This window comes from Tachysurus fulvidraco, chromosome 25 (genome assembly GCF_022655615.1).
Source record: "Tachysurus fulvidraco isolate hzauxx_2018 chromosome 25, HZAU_PFXX_2.0, whole genome shotgun sequence".
Classification (NCBI taxonomy): Eukaryota; Metazoa; Chordata; class Actinopteri; order Siluriformes; family Bagridae; genus Tachysurus; species Tachysurus fulvidraco.
This window is the reverse complement of record NC_062542.1, coordinates 3629369-3649637: the sequence shown is the minus strand read 5'-3', so window position 1 is coordinate 3649637 and position 20269 is coordinate 3629369. Positions and strand designations below refer to the sequence as shown.

Here is a 20269-nt window from a genome sequence, read left to right as displayed (position 1 = left end):
CCATACCGATAAAATACTGTACCACACAATATTTATTTTCTACATGTTGCTTTAATGTGGAGTGTCGAAACTAAAGTTTTTGAGTTTACTGTAAGGACAGACAATATTTTACAGCACATGAAGAAATGATTATTAGTTTTGCTTTGGTTTTATTTGGTTTGCAGAAGTTCATGGGATTTACTCAGGCCTTTTTTGTGCGTAATGACGTATTTTCCTTCCATGTTCCTGACAATTTGGAGTTTCCAGTAAATATTTAAAGACAATAACAATGTTAGTAAAAAAAAAGAGAAAGAGAGAGAGAGAGAGAGAGAGAGAGAGAGAGAGAGAGAGAGAGAGAGAGAGAGAGAGAGAGAGAGAGAGAGAGAGATTAAATAACACAATAAAAAGTTAATCCATGGTCACACCATTTCTTAACAGCCACTTTAAACCTCATTTGTGAGAAAGTGCAGCTAAAAGCAATTTTTTTGTCTCTTCATCTGTGTCCACAGACAACTGACCACAACAGAGGATAGGATGTTGCTTAGAGCTGACAAAGAGACAGTCACAGTCTCGAACATGACGTTTAGATCGTGTGATTGTGGAGCCAGTGAAAGGTGTTATCGTCTTGGTGTTGATAATGGCTGAGGGTTATAAAATAGTTGACGAGGGAGTAATATAGGCTTCTTGGCCCCGGTATAACCTTAGATGACAAACAATGGATTTATTGACTCTAATAAAGGATTGATGCAGTTAGACACAACACATTATAGGTTGAAGTGCTGAAGACATCCTCTGGCTTCCGACTAAGCCAAGCTCAATAAAATTGAATTGCAGATTGATATAAATTACAGCTTTGTGAGGCCCATGAAACTGGAAGTGGCTAGATTGACACATATTCCACCTAGATGATAGAAATAATAGAAAAAACGATAGATACTAAATTTGAAGGCACTGTTTATGGTGGTCGCTTTTATGCCACTGATGACGATGACTGATGACTGGACTTGGAACTGAAACTCAAACTAATTACGTTACCAAATAAAAAATAGCTATATAAATAGCTTAAGTACTAAGAGGCTTTCAGATGATCATACTCTTTATGGACATTGCAATTCACCAGCATCATTTTCTTGTATATTTTCAGTCTGGCTGCCTTGTCTCACTCGATTCTGTTTAGTGCAAACATTTTCTATCCCATTGCCAGTGTAAGCAGTCTTAGTCCTAGGTCTTAGGAGTTCTTTCAGATTTCCCTGAAAGGCAGCTGAGGAAAAATAAAAAGTGATGGGGTCGAAGACTGTATTGACGGTGGTGAGAAGCAAAGCATCAGATCTCCAGCTCACGTTGTCCTTGATGATGTAGCCCAGGATGTGAGTGGAATTGTAGGGAAGGAAGCAGACCACAAAGACCAGCAACGTGCCCATGGCCATGCCAACGGCCCTACGTCGCTTCCCTTCGTTGAGGCTGGCTGTGTGCCTGAGTATGTGGATGAATCTTGCATAGCAGAAGGTGCAAACAACGAGCGGAAGGAAGTATAGAACGAGGCATAGCTCCAGGCGCATGGGTAATACTACATCCAGCTGGGATTGAGTAAAGTTGTTGTAGCAGTCATGGCCCTGACTGTCTACCCCGGTCAGGTGATCCACAATGTATACAAAGCACAGATGGGTTGATGTAGTGATCCAGACAAAGATGCTGCAGATGACTCCATATAAAGGCTTCTGGTGGATCTTATACTTGACCGGGAATGCCACACATAAGTAGCGGTCAACGCTAACAGCCATCAGCAGCAGCGAGCTCGTGTAGATGGTAGAGAAGAATATGAAGGTAGTGAGGGGACACAGGTAACCAGGAAGGAGCCAGCGCATTTCAGATGCAGCCTCGTACATCTTGAATGGCAGGAAGAGCAGAAATAGAAGGTCAGATATGGTCAGGTTGAGCAGGAGGAAGTCAGTGGGTCTGGGTTTGTCACGGAGCTTCTTGACAAAGGCGTACAAGGCGAGTGCGTTTGCCGGCAGGCCAATCAGGAAGGTAAGGATGTAGACTGACAGGATCACTACCCCTGATACCATACTGTAGCTCTGACAAGGTTCTAAACAAAGGAGAATAATTTTTGTTAATAATCACATATTCAGCACCCAGCCTTGGGTTACTCAAGTCTGGATCTGTTTTTGAAAGCACAGTTGAGACAGAGGGTGAGTTAAAAGCTACGGTGCCTTGCATAAGTATTCTTAAGTCAATACACCTGTTCCTGAAAGGTCTCTTAGCGAACGTGACTAAACAAACAGCATCCTGAAGACCAAACAGATATTAAAACTATTCCAGAACAAAGTTCAGAGACAAAAAAAGTCAAAATAAATGTCCTAACCAATGAACCTTGCACTGAAAAAGAATAGAATAGAGCACAACAGCGCCACCGCCTGGAGGAGAGTGTTCTACAAAAGGACAATGATGAAAAGAGACTGAGTGAAAATAATTTTTAAATAATGTATTTAATGGTGTTTCATCATGTTCGGGTATGTTGTTTAACAAACTTCCAGGACCAGGCATATTTATATTGTGATAACATGACACTTGACACATTCATCTAAATTAGGGCTAAATAAAAAACAAAAAACATTCTAAATAAAATTTAAAAAATAGTAAATAATTTGGCAAACTATACTGATCTTTCCTTTCACTTTAATATCATGTGCAATTTTGTTTAGTAAAAAATACAGGTATGTTTATTTCATTTCCATGTTGTAACACAATATGCTTTATTATACATTATATATAATGATAAATATTTTCTTTAACAAATTCTATTAATTTTAAGTCTGACCTTTGACGATAAATGTTTTATTATTTTGTTAATGTGTTATATTTACAGAAATCCTTTTAAAACATATTATGCTTTGATTTACTGTCATTTGATCAGATTGATGTTACATCCTCTCCCACAACCAGAAAAACCCCAAGCAAATGAACTCAAAACAACTTAAGAAGTCATGGAGCAGTCACGAAGACCATGTGTATGTTTTTTTTTTTTTAGTTTTTTTTTTTTTTTTACTTATCTTGTCTACGCTGTTTCTTCCATTATCAAATATTTGAGGAGATTCTACAGCACATTAAAAGCTCTGTTTCTTTTCACTTCAGGATCAGTTGATTAATATCTTCTTGACATCTCCAGATATTGTGCTAATTAATCATGGAAAAATATGTTTATGTTTAAATATGTTTATGTTTTTGTTTATCCTAATCATATTTTAAGTAACTGAAGAGTCAGAGAAGCCAAGCTAAACATGCAGATGTGTCCAATATATTTATATTTGTTAAAACTAAATCTTTGCTTTATTGCATAACTTTTTTTTTCTTTTTTTTCATATATCCAACTAAATTAATCACATTTAGACCCAAATATTAGGCGGTATTTCACTTAACATTTACAGTCATTATTAAGTTATTGTGTAAGGAGCCAATAGAAATGGTTCGAACTGGCCGACATAAATAACATCATTTCAGCTTCTTCCTTAAGTTGAATAGTTTATTACATTTTACTAGTATACTAGTTTACTAACAGTAAACCTTAAGACTTAAAAGACTTAAACCTTAACAGTAAAAGAGAGAGAGAGAGAGAGGGAGAGAGAGAGAGAGAGAGAATACTTACATCCAGATATATGAAATGATACAGATGAATCTTTATCTTTTCACCGCCGTTGCTCCCAAATTGGTCCAAATTCCTCAAATAAATGCATTGTAACCCAAATCCATTGCACTTGCTTGAGTAGAAGTTAAATATTTTATTAGTAAACTAGTATTTCTCTAGATTCTTTCACATCCTCAGTCTGAACTGCTTCTTGGTAAATCCTCCGAAGATATACTGCACTATTTCCTTCTGTCTAACTAATGAACACAAATAAATGTGGCTTGTAAACCTTGGGTGAGTTTATGACAAGGCAGGGCCATCTGTTTGTATTGGAGTATGCGTAGAGCAGCCACTATTTTATAATCCTCTCTGACCTTGTGGTGCCTGTTTATATAAGGAGCTACATATTAGATTAAACAAGGAAAAGCTACTAATCTAAACCGTTCCGGCTTTGTGAGTTTACGCCACTCTAAACGCTCTTAACCAAAAGATCTACTTTAAAGCTTTAATCCCATGTTGTTTTAATCCCATTTCCATCATTCAAATAACACAGATAAGACGTATTCATTTTAGCATTTCGTATTTATTTTAGAACAAGAAAATACATAATTTAAGCAATCCTTTGTATATAAAAATAGGTACAAAATCAAAAGTATAAATTTGAAGCATAGCTAGATTTGTAAAGTTTGTTGCAAGAAACTTTGATGTTGGCTTTGACGGTGCAAGTATTCACAAAGGCCGGTGCTTTTTGGAGGCGAGTGGACATAAGGGTCAGTGTTACTTTTGGAAGCAAGAACCCAGAAAGCTAGGGTGAGAAAACATTTGGAGGTAAGTGGAGACGAGCATGTGATGTGACGTCATCCGAATACTCTTGAGGAAGTTTCCCACATTGTTCTGAGTATTTTGATACATGTATGTCACATGTCCATGTTGTAAAAAGTTTTTTGATTTTGCATATTTTTGGGCAGGGCTGCGGGACAACCGGAAGGCCAGTCGGTACACCAATTTAAAACTTTGTGCAGAGTATCACCCTAAAGGAGCTGGCCAAGTTTGGTGTAGATAGTTCGAAACCTTGCCGAGTTATAAACCTCCAAAATTTATAATGGGAGTCTATGGGGGAAAAGGCCATTTTGAGACGCAGTACCGGAAGTACCGGTACTTGGATCGCTTAGAAAAGTAATAACAACAAACTTCAAACCAGGGTCTACAGCATACCCGAATTTCGTGCATATAGCTCGAAAGCCATAGAAGGAGTTACTCTTGATAAATTTTTGTCTAAGCTTAAATAGGAAAACAGAATGTTGGCTTCTACAAAGCGACATAATAATTAATCAGAGCAGAAATGTTTAAATGACCATCACACCAATGCACAAAACTTTCTTTTACGTTGAATGCGTCGCCATCTCGATTCCTCTTGATTCAGTGCCTTTTGTCATAATTCTCATAGATACAAGACTCTGCATCCTATCAAACAAAGAAACAACAGAATTGTTTTTATTTATTTTAAATGTGTGTTTTACTGTTTTACTAAAACCAGGATAAGGCATGAAGGGTTGTACTAATAAAATACAATTAAGGATATTCACAGTATTGAATTATTGATATTTTTTGTGATCTAGATGGTAAACATGTGATTTATTATTTTATAAAATTGTGATAATTTAATTGTTAAACCAAAAAAAAAAGAGACAGGAAAATGAGCTTTTACAGCATTTTGTGTTAAAATGGAGTATTTCTATGGGGTCGGGAGCTGCCAATCATGAAAATCCATCTGCATGGTGGATTTTAGGTGGTTTTTGCAGTAACCAATTAGAAGAAGAAAAAAAGCAACATCTACTATTTTATATTGAAGTAAAAAAGAAGGCATATGTTTGATGAGAACATATGCCAAGTATTTAAGATGATTAAATACTTAATACAAATTGTATCCACAAGCCTGATTAGAAGATTCTGGCAAATGAAAGGTGGTTTGTATAGAAACCTTAGTTACAATCTAATATTCTTCTTCTTCTTCTTCTTCTTCTTCTTATTATTATTATTATTATTATTATTATTATTATTATTATTATTATTACATGTAACCTGTGACGTTACCTGTTCTTTACACTTCTTTTCAAACTGCTCTGCGTTCACATACAGGTCTTCATCAAAACTTAACCTTTTGTTTTGGCTTATTTTAGCAGAGCTCACAGTCTGGACAGCGATGAGGTCTGTAGGTGGTTCTGCTCGGCGTCTAAATACACAAAATCACGCTCGTTAGAGATCTCTGATATTTATTTATTTCCAGTTTTCTTCCAAAATGAAAATTTCAATAATTCAGTAATTGTGAGCCTGTTTTTTTCTTATACATATGATGCTGTTAATATAAAATGTCAGATAGAGTCAACATTTACATATTTAAGTTCTGATTCAATTTGAGGTGTGAATTCTGTAAGACTCTTTGTGAGTTGAGTATTTATAAATCAGACACAGAAATAACCCAAATAAAATACTGCTCCTTTATTTAGAAATTAAGGCATCAGTTAATTAAAAATGCAAAAAAAAAAAAAAATCCATTGTAGAAATGATGTTTGAAAAAAAATATTTATTTAAAGAATGAGAGGTTAGTCAGAATATCAACCATCCATCCATCCATCCATCTATCCATCCATCATCCATCCATCCATCCATTCGTCCATTTGTCCATTTATCCATCCATACATACATACATACATACATACATACATACATACATACATACATACATACATTCGTCCATTTGTCCATTTATCCATACATATATACATACATCTATCCATCTTTTCAACTATCCATCATCCATCCATCTACTCAACCATCATCCATCCATTCAACTATCATCCATCCATTCAACCAACCAACCGACCATCAATACAATCAGCCGTCCATCCTTCCATCCATCCATCCATCCATCCATCCAACCAATGATACATCCAACCATTCATCCATCCAAGTATCCATCCATCCATCCATCCATCCATCCATCCATCCATCCATCCTTCCATCCATTCATCACTCCATCCAAAATATGATACATCCATGTAACCATGCTTCATCCATCCTTCCATCCATCCATTTTCTGTACTGTTTATACAAAGCCATCTTACAAAACTATTCACATCCATTTTTCCTTAAACCAATGTAAAACCCTGTAACTTTGATTGTCTAAGTACTCAATGTCGAATTCCCTTTAAAATGCTTTAATCAGATCAAGATAGCTTTATTTTTTTTTTCAAATATACAAAACTTTACCTCTTTTTACAAATCATGATCACTGTCACAACTCCTAAGATGCCACACACACAGGCTGCTCCAACCCCAGCCACCAGCACTAATGACTCAACCCCTTAAATCACAGGAAATAAACTTATTAACAAACATATCATTTGTCTATGTGACATCAACTGTGTTTTATTTCAAACCACATCAGACTTCGTACATTTGTCAATGTCTATTTGGTGAACTTTGCTCCCTGCGATGTTTGTTGCTGTGCATGCGATATTGCCCCTGTCGTCCCACTGTCCGGTCAACTCCGACACCGTCACATTATCAGTGAGCATGGTCGTGGTGTTCAAGGCAGGAGAAAGTGTACTGCTGCCATCTATGGTCCAAGAGATCTCAGCGTCTGGCTTGGCCACAGCTTTACACACACACTTTAGTAGTCTGTTCGACACGGAGCAAAACGACCCCGGCAAGATGGATGGAGGATCTGACATGCCAGTGGGGAAAAAAGGATTGAAGAATGTTTGAGGAACGCATTCAGTTAAATAAACATGCCAACTCAGCAGTTAGTCTGCAGCTAAATATATGCCAGTTTAAATTCTGAGAAGAGAAGTGGAAGTAAATTTTCAAGCACTGCCTAGCACTAGAACTACTGGATTTTTAATTTTCTGGTGCAGGTCCCGAGGTGTGATTCCCCCCGTTGAGATTTTCACAGTTCTTCTGCCCTGCTTTTGTTGTGCAAACTCCCCCATCACCTCTGAGGCCTGGCTCATTTGCATTTGTTCACTCAGAGTAGCTCAGATCCAAGGCAGGCCAAACCTCTGTCTGTGACAGAAACCTTCACGGCTTATCTATACAAAATAGTCTGTTTAATTGATATAAAAAAAATTGTGTGCTAAGGTTTGTCATTGCCATAGTACATATCATATTTATACAACCCTTGTGCAGACCTGGTGTCAGGTGACGCGAGGTAAAAAACGGACCCAAATGCAGGATAGCTAAAATAAACGGGGATTTATTAACAAAAAACACGACATGAAGACACATGACACATGAGGGACAGGTGTGCAGAGGCTGGGAGGAAAAAAGACAAGGGTGGGGCAGACAAGTGAATACCAAACATAAACAAAAGGCACATGGCCAAAGTCCGGTCTGAGTCCTAACAGTACCCCCCCCCCCCCCCCTCGAGGCACGGCTCCCGACGCGCCAATCCGTCCTGACAGTCCCGACGGGGTCCAGGAGAGGGGAGCAAGACACACGGCGAGGCAGGTGGGGGGAGCAAGGCACACGGTGAGGCAGGAGGGGGGAGCAAGGCACACGGCGCGGCAGGTGGGGGGAGCAAGGCACACGGCGGCGCAGCCGGAGAGGGCCGAGCGACGTCCACAGCCGAGCTAGAGGGCCGAGCGACGTCCACAGCCGAACAGGAGGGCCGAGCGACGTCCACAGCCGAACAGGAGGGCCGAGTGATGTCCACAGCCGAACAGGAGGGCCGAGCGACGTCCACAGCCGAACAGGAGGGCCGAGCGCAGCCCCGACGCACCGCGGCCAGACCCACCTCTCGGGAACCAGGAAAAGGGGAGGGAGGGCGGGGAGAAAAAAATCCTTCACAAACCAAAAAAGTCGACAAAAAAAATATATATATATATTCATGGGGCAAAACACGGGCCTGCAACACCCCCCGTGGACAGGAAGTGGGGCGGCGTCCTCCACGGAAACCAGATGTGAAGCGACGCCCCCCACCGGACAGGTGCGGGGCGATGTCACAGGACACCAGAAAAAAAAAAAACTCGGGCTGGTGACATGGCCCACAAACAGGAAGTGAGGCGGTGCCCCCCCGCGGAGAAACCGGAAGCGGAGCGGCATCCCTCACCGGAAAAATGCGTCCTGACACCTGGGGTCTATTTGACTCATCTGGAAAGTTTAATGTGTCATAACTTGGATTTCCTTCCACATATTTGCCTAAAATTCACCAGGATTGTTCCAAATTATGAACTTTGAAAGTAAAATTAATCTTGTCCTCCCGGGTCAATTTGACCCGGCAACATTTAGTGGGGCAATAGGTCACACTTTTGCCCTTTTCAGCGCAATGAACATACATACAGACACAAAAATGCACACATAAAATGTCCACTAACACATGGACCCAAAACACACACCACACGCACACACACACACACACACACACACACACATATACACACACAAATTGGCCATTGCATCTCATTAGGCCTCCAGAAAAAAAAAAGCTACACTATTGTAAATATTTCACACTTTTGAAATGCCTTTGCCAAGCAGAGGGCAAAATATGATCTACCGAAACACACACACACACACACACACACACACACACACACACACACACACACACACACACACACACACAGATGTTGTGTTTTCATATTCAAATCATATTTGTTTTCTCTCTTTTATTCATGAATTTAGTTGCTTCAGTCAGCTTTGACCTGGGGATGTTTGACACACACCAGCCAGTGGTTATCCAAAATAATATTTAATAATTTCTGCTTATTTTACTTAAAATCATGGCATAATATCATGAGGTTTATTGTTTATAAATTAAATATAATAAAAATCACAAGATGTGTAAAGGAAGTTTTATTCACAATAAATTATGTCAAGTTTTTGAGTGGGGTGTGTGTGTGTGTGTGTGTGTGTGTGTGTGTGTGTGTGTGTGTGTGTGTGTGTGTGTGTGTGTGTGTATGTGTGTGTGATCAGATGGCATCTGGTAGGCAAAATAGACATAACAAGTGTAAAATGTTCACAAATGTAAGCACAGAATGGTGATCATTGTAGAATTTTTAATTTATAAGCATTCAGGTCAATTTGACCTGGAAAAGGTTTTATTATTTACTGACATTATAAATGGTCAAAATGGTTTCAAAACAATCTCCTGGTGTGAGACAATGCCAAGAGATAGATTCATTTCAATTATGCAACACCTTCTAACAGACAAATTTGCTGCGGTCTCCGACATCTGGACATGCTTCAACAAGAACTGTGCTGAGTTTCACTCCAGGAAAACACATGACCATAGATGAACAGCTGTTCCCTACCCTGGTTTGTTGTCCATTCACACAGTATATTGCAACCAAGCCAGACAAATTTGGGATCAAGTTCTGGATGGCCACGGATTTGGAGACCAAATATGTCTGCAATGCATCTCCTTACTTGGGAAAGTACCCCAGTCGCCCAGGGTCCAGCTTGCGCAGTGAAGCACAAGCGATTTGCTACTGCACTGGGCATTCCAATGTCCTCCTCTACCCACACAGTGCCGTCTTTTGTCGTCTGGCTCAGACAGGGCTTCCCATTACCACGGTGCATCTTCTGTGGAGGCATGTTGGGTTCTTGTTCCATCTCAAAATTCACTTTTGGTGTTATAATTCATTGATGGCCAATGAAAATGAAATTACATAATTTTATTCTGTATGTGTAAGAACATGTCAAAAGCCATGGACCATAACTTCACTCAGCTTATGACATTTGTCTACAAACATACATTGGAGACTGAAGTGTTAGCAAGTTTTCATTTTATTCATGTATTAGCAGTTTTTCATTCTTTCCTATGTCTCATACACACTCCTCTTCATGTCTCATACACACTCTTACTATTCCAAACACACTCCTCATGTCTCATACACACTCCTCTGCTAGGCAAAGGCATATCAAAAGTGTATCAACAGGCATAATGAAATGCAATGCCCAATTTCTGTGTGTGTGTGTGTGTGTGTGTGTGTGTTCATGTGTGTGTGTGTCTGTGGTGTGTGAATGTGTGTTTTGGGTGCGTGTGTTAGTGGACATTTTATGTGCGCATTTTTGTGTCTGTATGTATGTTCATTGCGCTGAAAAGGGCAAAAGTGTGACCTATTGCCCCACTAAATGTGGCCGGGTCAAATTGACCCGGGAGGACAAGATTAAATTTACTTGCAAAGTTCATAATTTGGAACAATCCTGGTAAATTTCAGGCAAATATGTGGAAGGAAACCCAAGTTATGACACATTAAACTTTCCAGATGAGTCAAATGAGCCAGGTCTGCACAAGGGTTATATACATATGATATGTACTAAGGACAAACCTTAGCACACAAATATTTTTAAATAAAACAGACTATTTTGTATAGATAGGCTGTGAAGGATTCCATGTCACACAGAGGTTTGGCCTGCCTTGGATCTGAGCTACTCTGAGTGAACAAATGCAAATGAGCCAGGCCTCACAGGTGATAGGGGCGTTTGCACAACAAAAGCAGGAGAACAATGGAGCTGTAGGGGTGCTAGAAGGTGTGAGGTTGAAAGATTTTAAGCAAATTTGTGCAGGTTTAGCAAATCTAGTGCTAGACAGTTTGTCTAGATTTTTAAAGTATAAGCTTCTCTAGGTTACGCAGAAGGAAGCCAAAGATAAACATTGCATAAACAAATCAATGATGGAGAGTAACATGGTCAAATAACCATGTGTTACACCAGTGGTAAGCAGAGAAGTCCTACATGAGTGACAGAAATCTTCAGCATATCAACAGCAAATTAGAGATCGAATAGACGAGCAGAATTTTACATCCAACATTACGTTTACGCTGGAGCGCCAACTAATATAGATATTTCATCTAGACACTTCAACATCAAGACGACTTACAGTGGACAGTGAGCGGTAGCTTCTTTGATTCACCCCGTCCTATGGAGTTAATGGCGATACAGGAAACATATGTGTTTCTTGTAACATTTTGAAGGAGAACAGTTCTTCCTTTGTAGTGCTTTGTGGTGCTGTTCTGGTTGACGACCCACTCGTAGTCTGTGGGTGAAGGCTTGCAATCGCTAGTACATGCAAGCGAGATACTTTGACTTTCGACCACAGTGTTCTTTCCTCTGAAATCTACTCTCACATCAGTCGGGGCATCTGATGAAATAGTATAATATAAAATATTTTTACTTATCCTGTTCTTACAATCTCATCCCGTCTAAAACAATGATATAAAGCACTGACACTGGAGACTCCTTCCCTAAATTTACACGAGTGAAAGAAAATGTCAGCATATCAACAGCAGATTAAACGCCACAGCGACTGTATAGATGAGCAGTGAGGATTAGAGAAGCAATTTTACATCCAACACTACTTTTACACTGGAGCATCAATTAAAGCAGATATTTTCCACTAGACACTTCAACATCAAGACGACTTACAGTGGACAGTGAGTGGTAGCTCCTTTGATTCACCGCGTCCTACGGAGTTAATGACGATGCAGGAAACATATGTGTTTCTCGTAACATTGTTCAGGACAACAGTTCTTCCGTTGTGGCGCTTTGTGCTGTTGTTCTGGTTGACGACCCACTCGTAGTCTGTGGGTGAAGGCTTGCAATTGCTAGTACATTCAAGCGAGATACTTTGACCTTCGACCACAGTGTTGCTTCCTGTGAAATCTACTCTCACATCCGTCGGGGCATCTGATGAAATAGTATAATGTAAAATATTTTTATAAATACAGATATTTATATATCATAAAAAAACACCTGGGAAACTTTTCCAGAAAGCACCACATTTTTTAAGTTTACAATTGACTTCAGCTGTAGCAGCTAAACATGTCAGTAACATAAACGGGAGTTAATTTGAGTAGTAGAGCTTACATTTATTGGCACAGCTTAGCAAAGAAAATCAGAAGCATGTTTATTCTTATAAAATTACGAAGCGCTGACACCGAAGATGCAGATACTATAGTAACACTTTTATAAGAAGGAGTTTGTTAATAAAATAATCATAATAATCAGATTAACATAGTGACTACTAACAAATCAAAGCGAACACAGTTCTCTGCTCTCTGCTTCCTCTGTTGGCATCTCAGAACACGGAACATGTCGAGTCTTGTCTCAGATGGACTACAACAACAGAATTAGACCCTATTAACCTCGTCATCTGTATTCTGAGACGCTTTCCTGCTCACCAGGGTTGTGCTCACCAAGAGTGCTTATTTGTGTTAACATTGTTTTTTTTTTTTAAGCTCAAACCACTCTAGGTGTTTCCTCCTACCTTTTTCATCGCCAAGGCTTTTTCACTGTGGAGAAAATGAATTATTAGTTAATAGCTCTGGATTTCCAGCTGCACACAGATGCCTATCCGGTTGTGCATGCTGAAAAGAGCTAGCAGAAGCAAAATGAGCTGAATATAGACTTTGAGTTTCTGCTTCCTAATTTAAACTGGGTCAAGAAACTAAGGTAACCAGTTAATGTTTTTTTTCTTTTGTGCTAAAGAGCAAATTAGCAAACACAACGTCTTCCCATGAGCCTGAGAAGGCAGTGAACTCTTGTTTTTCATACACCTTTAGTGTTCAATTACGCATCGTGTTAGTTCTGGCAGGCCACGTCGTCAAGCGTGCATCAGCTGTTAATCATGTGTCATGTCAGCTCTCACAGAAAATCGGTCTAAATGTGTCTTATCCCGTGTTTGCAATCTCATGCCATCTAAAACAATGATATAAAGCACTGACACTGGAGACTCCTTCCCTAAATCCTGCACGAGCGACAGAAAATGTCAGCATATCAACAGCAGATTAAACCCCACAGCGACCGAATAGACGAGCAGTGAGGATTAGAGAAGCAATTTTACATCCAACACTACTTTTACACTGGAGCATCAATTAATGCAGATATTTTCCACTAGACACTTCAACATCAAGACGACTTACAGTAGACAGTGAGCGGTAGCTTCTTTGATTCACCGCGTCCTACGGAGTTAATGACGATGCAGGAAACATATGTGTTTCTCGTAACATTGTTCAGGACAACAGTTCTTCCGTTGTGGCGTTTTGTGTTGCTGTTCTGGTTGACGACCCACTCGTAGTCTGTTGGTGAAGGCTTGCAATCGCTAGTACATGTAAGCGAGATACTTTGACCTTCGACCACAGTGTTCCTTCCTGTGAAATCTACTCTCACATTCGTCGGGGCATCTGATGAAAGAGTATAATATAAAATATTTTCATAAATACAGATATTTATATATCATAAAAAACAGCTGGGAAACTTTTCCAAAAAGTGCCAGATTTTTTCCAGGTTTAGAAATATCTTCAACTGTACCATCTAAACATGTCAGTAACATAATTAATAAAATCATGAAGTGCTGACACGGAAAACGTCTTTGTTAAATCCTAAGAGTCTCTTTTACCATATCAACAATTAAAGCCAATACAAATCCTTGTAAGATCGGTGATACTATAGAAACTATTAATAAAATTCCGGATTATCAGAATCGAGATTAAAGTAGTGACTGGATAAATACACAGAGACACAATGCCATGTTAGGACTTTGCCGCTCTGTGACACACCATCTGGTTTAAAGAAATGGAATAGCATTGACGACTCGCAACAGACATCGAGCGTTAGCAGATTCGATCGTGTCTGTAGAGGCGATGCAGTAAACAGACATGTCTCACTTCACATTAATGACAACGGTACTTCCTTTGTGGTGGACTGTGAAACTGTTTTTGGGCCAATTGTGTGTAGATTTCGCTGGTACATCTATGTGTACATCTATCTTGTGACCATCGACTGCAGTTCTGTTTCCTGTGTAATATATATAGTATGTTTATAAGTGCAGCCTTATTTTTATTCATATAAGGCAATTCAGTCCTTTAATTTATAGACTTTATTTTTAGTGGAAATTCTTAACTTTGTTTTGCTTCATCAATATTCCCTCCATTAATCCATCTTCTACCGCTATCACCCCTGAACCGCCACCTTATTGTGGTATTGTGTGTACCCCTCCTTGAACCGCCACCTTATTGTGGTGGAGGGGTTTGCATGCCTGAATGATCCTAGGAGCTAGGGACATGGAATGTCACCTTGCTGGGGGGGGAAAGTTGGACAGACTTGGCAGACCCAAACGTACTGTGAGGGTCTGCTGGGAACGTTTCACAGAGTCTCCGGTCAGAGAGATCTTCAACTCCCACCTCCGGCAGAGCTTCAACCAGATCCCGAGGGAGGTTGGAGACATTGAGTCCGAGTGGACCATGTTTTCCACCTCCATTGTCGACGCGGCCGAAAGGTCTCCGGTGCCTGTCGTGGTGGCAATCCCCGAACCCGGTGGTGGACCCCGGAAGTAAGGGATGCCGTCAAGCTGAAGAAGGAGTCCTATCGAGCCTGGTTGGCTCAGGGGACTCTGGAGGCAGCTGATAGGTACCGAAGGGCCAAGCAAGCTTCAGCCTGGGTGGTTACAGAGGCAAAAACTCGGGTCTGGGAGGAGTTCGGTGAGGCCATGAAGAACATCTATCGGTTGGTCTCGAAGAAATTCTGGCAAACCGTCTGGCGCCCCAGGAGGGGGAAGCAGTGCCCTGCCCACACTGTTTAGAGTGGGTTGGGAATCTGCTGACTTCGACTGGGGACATCCTCGGATGGTGGAAGGAATACTTCGAGGTTCTCCTCAACCCCACTGACATATCTTCCACTGAGGAAGCAGAGGGCGGGGGCTCAGTTGTGGACTCGTCGATTGCCCAAGCTGAGGTCACTGGGGTAGTTGAGAAGCTCCTCAGTGGCAAGGCACCGGGGGTGGAGGAGATCCGCCCTGAGTACCTCCAGTCTCTGGATGTTGTGGGGCTGTCTTGGTTGACACGCCTCTGCAACATCGCATGGAGGTTGGGGACAGTGCCTCTGGACTGGCAGACTGGGGTGGTGGTCACTCTGCTTAAGAAGGGGGACCGGAGGGTGTGTTCCAACTATAGGGGGATCACACTCCTCAGCCTCCCCAGAAAAATCTATGCCAGGGTACTGGAGAGGAGAATTCAGCCAATAGTCGAACCTCGGATTCAGGAGGAACAATGCGGGTGTCATCCTGATCGTGGAACACTGGACCATCTCTATACCCTCGCCGGGTTGCTGGAGGGTTCATGTGTGTTTGCCCAACCAGTTTACATGTGCTTTGTGGATCTTGAGAAGGCTTTCGACTGTGTCCCTTGTGGTGACCTGTGGGGGGTGCTCTGGGAGTATGGGGTCCGGGGCCCTCTGTTAAGGGCTGTCCGGTTCCTATATGACCAGAGCAGGAATTTGGTTCGCATTGCCGGCAGTAAGTCAGACTTGTTCCCGGTGCATGTTGGACTCTGGCAGGGCTGCCCTTTGTCACCGGTCCTGTTCATTACTTATATGGACAGGATTTCTAGGCGCAGTATGGGGCCGGAGGGAGTCCGCTTTGAGGACTACAGGATTTCGTCTCTTCTTTTTGCAGATGATGTTGACCTGCTGGCTTCCTCAAATCAGGACCTTCAGCGTGCACTGGGACGGTTTGCAGCTGAGTGTGAAGCGGCGGGAATGAGAATCAGCACCTCCAAATCCGAGGCCATGGTTCTCAGTCGGAAAAGGGTGGCTTGCCCCCTTCAGGTTGATGGAGAGCTCCTGCCTCAAGTGGAGGAGTTTAAGTATCTTGGGGTCTCATTCACGAGTGTGGGAAGGATGGAGCGGGAGATCAACAGGCGGATTGGTGTATCTTCTGCAGTAATGCGGTCGATATACCGATCTGTTGTGGTGAAGAATGAGCTGAGCCACAAGGCGAAGCTCTCTATTTATCGGTCGATCTACGTTCCTACCGTCACCTATGGTCATGAGCTTTAGGTCATGACCGAAAGGACGAGATCTCTGATACAGGCGGCCGAAATGAGTTTCCTCCGCAGGGTGGCTGGGCGCTCCCTTAGAGATAGGGTGAGGAGCTCGGTCAATCGGGAGGAGCTCAGAGTAGAGCCACTGCTCCTCCACATCAAGAGGAGTCAGCTGAGGTGGCTCGGGCATCTGTTTCGGATGCCTCCTGGAGGCCTCCCTGGGGAGGTGTTCTGGGCATGTCCAACCAGGAGGAGGCCCCGGGGAAGACCTAGCACATGCTGGAGGGACTATGTCTCTCGGCTGGCCTGGGAACGCCTCGGTATTCCCCCGGAAGCGCTGGCGGAAGTGTCTGGGGAGAGGGAAGTCTGGGCATTCCTGCTTAGACTGCTGCCCCCGCGACCCGGCCCCGGATCAATATTATAATATAATATATAATTTTATTATATAAATATAATATATAGTATAATTCATATAAATAGTTCTACAACAAGATGGAAAAGTTTTATGTATGTCATTATGTTGTTTTGGCTTCATAACAAAATATTTGATCAAATTTGACATATGCAACAATTCTTTGGACTGGTTTATGAATATTATCTCGCTCTTTCCCAGATACGGCATATACTTTGATATTTATACCGCATATATTTATCAAGGAAAGAGCATACGTATAAGAATTCAAAACTAATATTCAATCAATTAGTCGTCATCCCTTAGAACTTCTGAGAAGTTGATAACAAATGTAAAATCTTTTATCTTTACTTACATAAGACGTCGAGCGTGATCGAAGAACTTTGATACTCCTGCTCGTTGAGCTTGGCGGTGCAGCTGAGTCGTGCGCCCTGGTTCTTGCGACTTACGATGATCGTACCGATGATCTCGGTGTACCATAACGTGTCACTGTTCTGTGTGTGGATCAGTTTATTAGAAATGTTATCCAAACCTTTCCAGAACATCTCTGGTGGTGTGGGGCAGGAAGTGCGGAATTTACACTTTGCAGTGAAAGCCTTTCCATCCACCTGAATACTGTCTGCAGTTATAATAGGATATGTGGGATTCACTAGGGAAAAAAGAATAGATGGATAAGAAGACAAGAGTTCAGAGGACAGAACTCACACAGGAGACCTGATGAAATATCTGGATCACAATGTTGTGTTTAAGGCTTTAGACTGTATTATTATCGTTTTTTTCTTAAATAAGGAGGACAATGTAGGATGACTCGAAACTCACAGGACACCAAACAAATACTATTGTGGCAATGACAGCAATGTCAGTGACTTCTTTTTCTCTCCCACGTATGGTTAGTATGTGTAGAATAGTTATACAGAACAAAAGTATATTAATCCTAATTTTCGACAAGGCATTTCTGTTACTCTCTTTATTATCTGTGTAAACAGGTTCCGACTTAAAAGGATGGGTTTGTGTAAACAACTCAAGACAAAACAGTGGTGGAGAACTGAAGGATGTTGAGATTTGGATCTTTCTGTAAAGAAAAGATCTTGAACCAGATCAGAAGTTGCTCTGTGGACCAGCATGGCTTTGTCGGTTTTCAATACATTCTACGTTCCGGCATTAAAACGAGACTTGGACATCTACAGCAAAGTAATTGATGCTTTGTTCACCTGACAATTAATACCAGGTTGGTTTTCCCTATTATTATTATTCCCTATTATCCTTATTAAAACGTGAATTATTAGCATAACGACACTAAACTCAACTGGTGTGATACGATTTGCTATTACATCAAACTGAACGTCAGTAGTCTCAGATACATTTGTCATTTTATTAAAAAAAACTGGCTCGTAGAATCTTTTGAGTATTCTGAAGAATGGATATCTGGAGATTTTTTTTTTTTTTTTGTAGAGTCACACTTCTTAATCCCTGACAGTCGTTTTCTTTTACATTTAATTTAGGTTGGAATATGTAGATCCTATATATTAGAAGAGTACCACCATGTCACTACTTCTGGTTACAGTATATCCTCACGGTATATAGTATTTTAAGTCAATACTCACAAATGTTTATTTTAGTGGTATGGTATTCAAATCCATCATGACTTCCATCAGGTTTAAAGACCCATACGTACAGATCAATTTCACCGTCTTCCATCTGGACATTGTTTATCCTTAAACTGCAGTCTCCCTTTCTGGCATCACCCGGGACTGATGTTCTTCCTTTAAATTCCTCGAGTATTTCACTCTGGACATTGGAGTACACAACTGGGTAGCCTACGGTTTTATACTTATACCAGTCGACTTTACTGTACGGGATCGTGCTGCATGGCACTAACACGCAGCTGTCCCTGATGGCTGTGACTGTTTCGGGTACTCTGGCTTGCCAGCAATGACACACATGGCCTAACAGAGAAACTGAGAAGAGAGAAGAAAGAGCATTTGTTTCTTCTTGCTAAGATTAAAAATTTTCTGAACATTTGATAAAAGAGGAGATATTGTCCTGATCATGACATGACATCATACTCTGGATATAGAATAGTGAAGTGACATACGGCTAAGTACGGTGACCCATGCTCAGAATTCGTTCTCTGCATTTAACCCATCCAGAGTGCACACACACAGCAGTGAACACACACACCGTGAACACACACCCGGAGCAGTGGGCAGCCATTTATGCTGCAGCGCCCGGGGAGGGGGGGATTTGGTGCCTTGTGCAAGGGCACCTCAGTCGTGGCCGGCCCGAGACTCGAACCCACAACCTTCAGGTAACAAGTCAGACTCTCTAACCATTAGGCCATGACTGCCCCAGTGTAGAAGCTTTTAAGTGTAGTGTGTAGAAAATTATGCAAATAAAATTCAGCAGCTTCAGCAGCATGTTCACAGATGTGAGTATTTCTATAGCAGGTGATTTCCTGGGATTTTCTCACACAACAATCTCTAGAGTTTACTCAGAATGGTGCTTTACAGCCTTATTAAAAATAACCTCATTTCACCCGAATTATATAAATTGTCGAGAGATTTCATGTGGATTGAAAAGCAGAATTTCTTGTTTTCCGAAAACGTTCAATGTTTTATTTTAACCAACAGGGCAACAAAGGCATTACATCCATTTTATTTTTCTCATTGTAGATTAGAAATGGTTGTACAAAGCAGCACTATCAGAGCACAGGTGTTTAGAAAATAATCTAAAGCTATAATGAGATACCAGCATATAGAGGAAATAAAAATGAGCTGTCATTTAATTTAAAGCATATCGAGAACATGAAAAGAGCAGGAGTCGGATGATTAGTTCTGCTTTTTGGACTTTTTCTTAATATAAAACTAAAAACTTCAGAACAGATCAGAAAAAGTATCAGAAGACACGGCCATTTCTGTCTTCAGTATCATTCATTAAAAGCTCCTTAATTTGTTTAAAGATGGTCCCAATTATTACAAGCAATGTGAGCAAAGTCCTTAAGATCTGAAAAAATATTGAACTGAAAAAATATTGAAAAATAATAATAATAATAATAATAATAATAATAATAATAATAATTATAATAATAATTATAATAATAATAATAATAATAATAATTATTATTATTATTATTATTATTATTATTAGTAGTAGTAGTAGTATAGTATTAGTATTAGTATTAGTATTATCTGTAAATTAATCTGTGTGTTCAGGATTGTGTTCAAGATTAATTCAAATAAAATTACATTTTTATAGCACATTTAATTATGGACATTGTCTCATCACAATGTGTTGATTAAAAAAAATCCTAAAAAAAACTTGATTGCAAGTAAAATGATGTGAATGCCAAAAATTGCATAATATAATATAATATAATATAATATAATATAATATAATATAATATAATATAATATAATATAATATAATATAATATAA

At 40.5% G+C, this 20269-nt stretch overlaps 2 protein-coding genes across 2 annotated transcripts in view; both read right to left on the bottom strand.

Moving 5' to 3' along the window:
* Nucleotides 1-126: 126 nt before the first annotated feature.
* Nucleotides 127-4081, bottom strand: LOC113649770 (free fatty acid receptor 2-like). The gene is made up of 2 exons (XM_027157723.2): nucleotides 3626-4081; nucleotides 127-2068 (listed from the first exon to the last, which is right to left on the bottom strand). The coding sequence occupies exon 2, from the start codon at nucleotides 2046-2048 to the stop codon at nucleotides 1077-1079; it is 972 nt and encodes a 323-aa protein (XP_027013524.2). The 5' UTR covers nucleotides 2049-2068; nucleotides 3626-4081; the 3' UTR covers nucleotides 127-1076.
* Nucleotides 4082-4167: 86 nt separating this feature from the next.
* The window catches only part of LOC113649766 (CD166 antigen homolog), a 19251-nt gene continuing 3149 nt past the window's right edge, over nucleotides 4168-20269 (bottom strand). Inside the window, exons 3-11 of the mRNA XM_047808756.1 lie at nucleotides 18439-18792; nucleotides 17190-17483; nucleotides 13528-13788; nucleotides 12032-12292; nucleotides 11487-11747; nucleotides 7062-7331; nucleotides 6875-6968; nucleotides 5699-5837; nucleotides 4168-5068 (exon numbers count right to left, since the gene is read on the bottom strand). Of these exons, the coding sequence (XP_047664712.1) occupies nucleotides 5024-5068; nucleotides 5699-5837; nucleotides 6875-6968; nucleotides 7062-7331; nucleotides 11487-11747; nucleotides 12032-12292; nucleotides 13528-13788; nucleotides 17190-17483; nucleotides 18439-18792 (1979 nt within the window). The 3' untranslated portion in view covers nucleotides 4168-5023. The remainder of the gene's footprint in view (nucleotides 5069-5698; nucleotides 5838-6874; nucleotides 6969-7061; nucleotides 7332-11486; nucleotides 11748-12031; nucleotides 12293-13527; nucleotides 13789-17189; nucleotides 17484-18438; nucleotides 18793-20269) is intronic.

Bases quoted from the DNA above. Each gene is read 5' to 3' on its own strand.
- LOC113649770 (XM_027157723.2), bottom strand. From the start codon at position 2,048: ATGGTATCAGGGGTAGTGATCCTGTCAGTCTACATCCTTACCTTCCTG.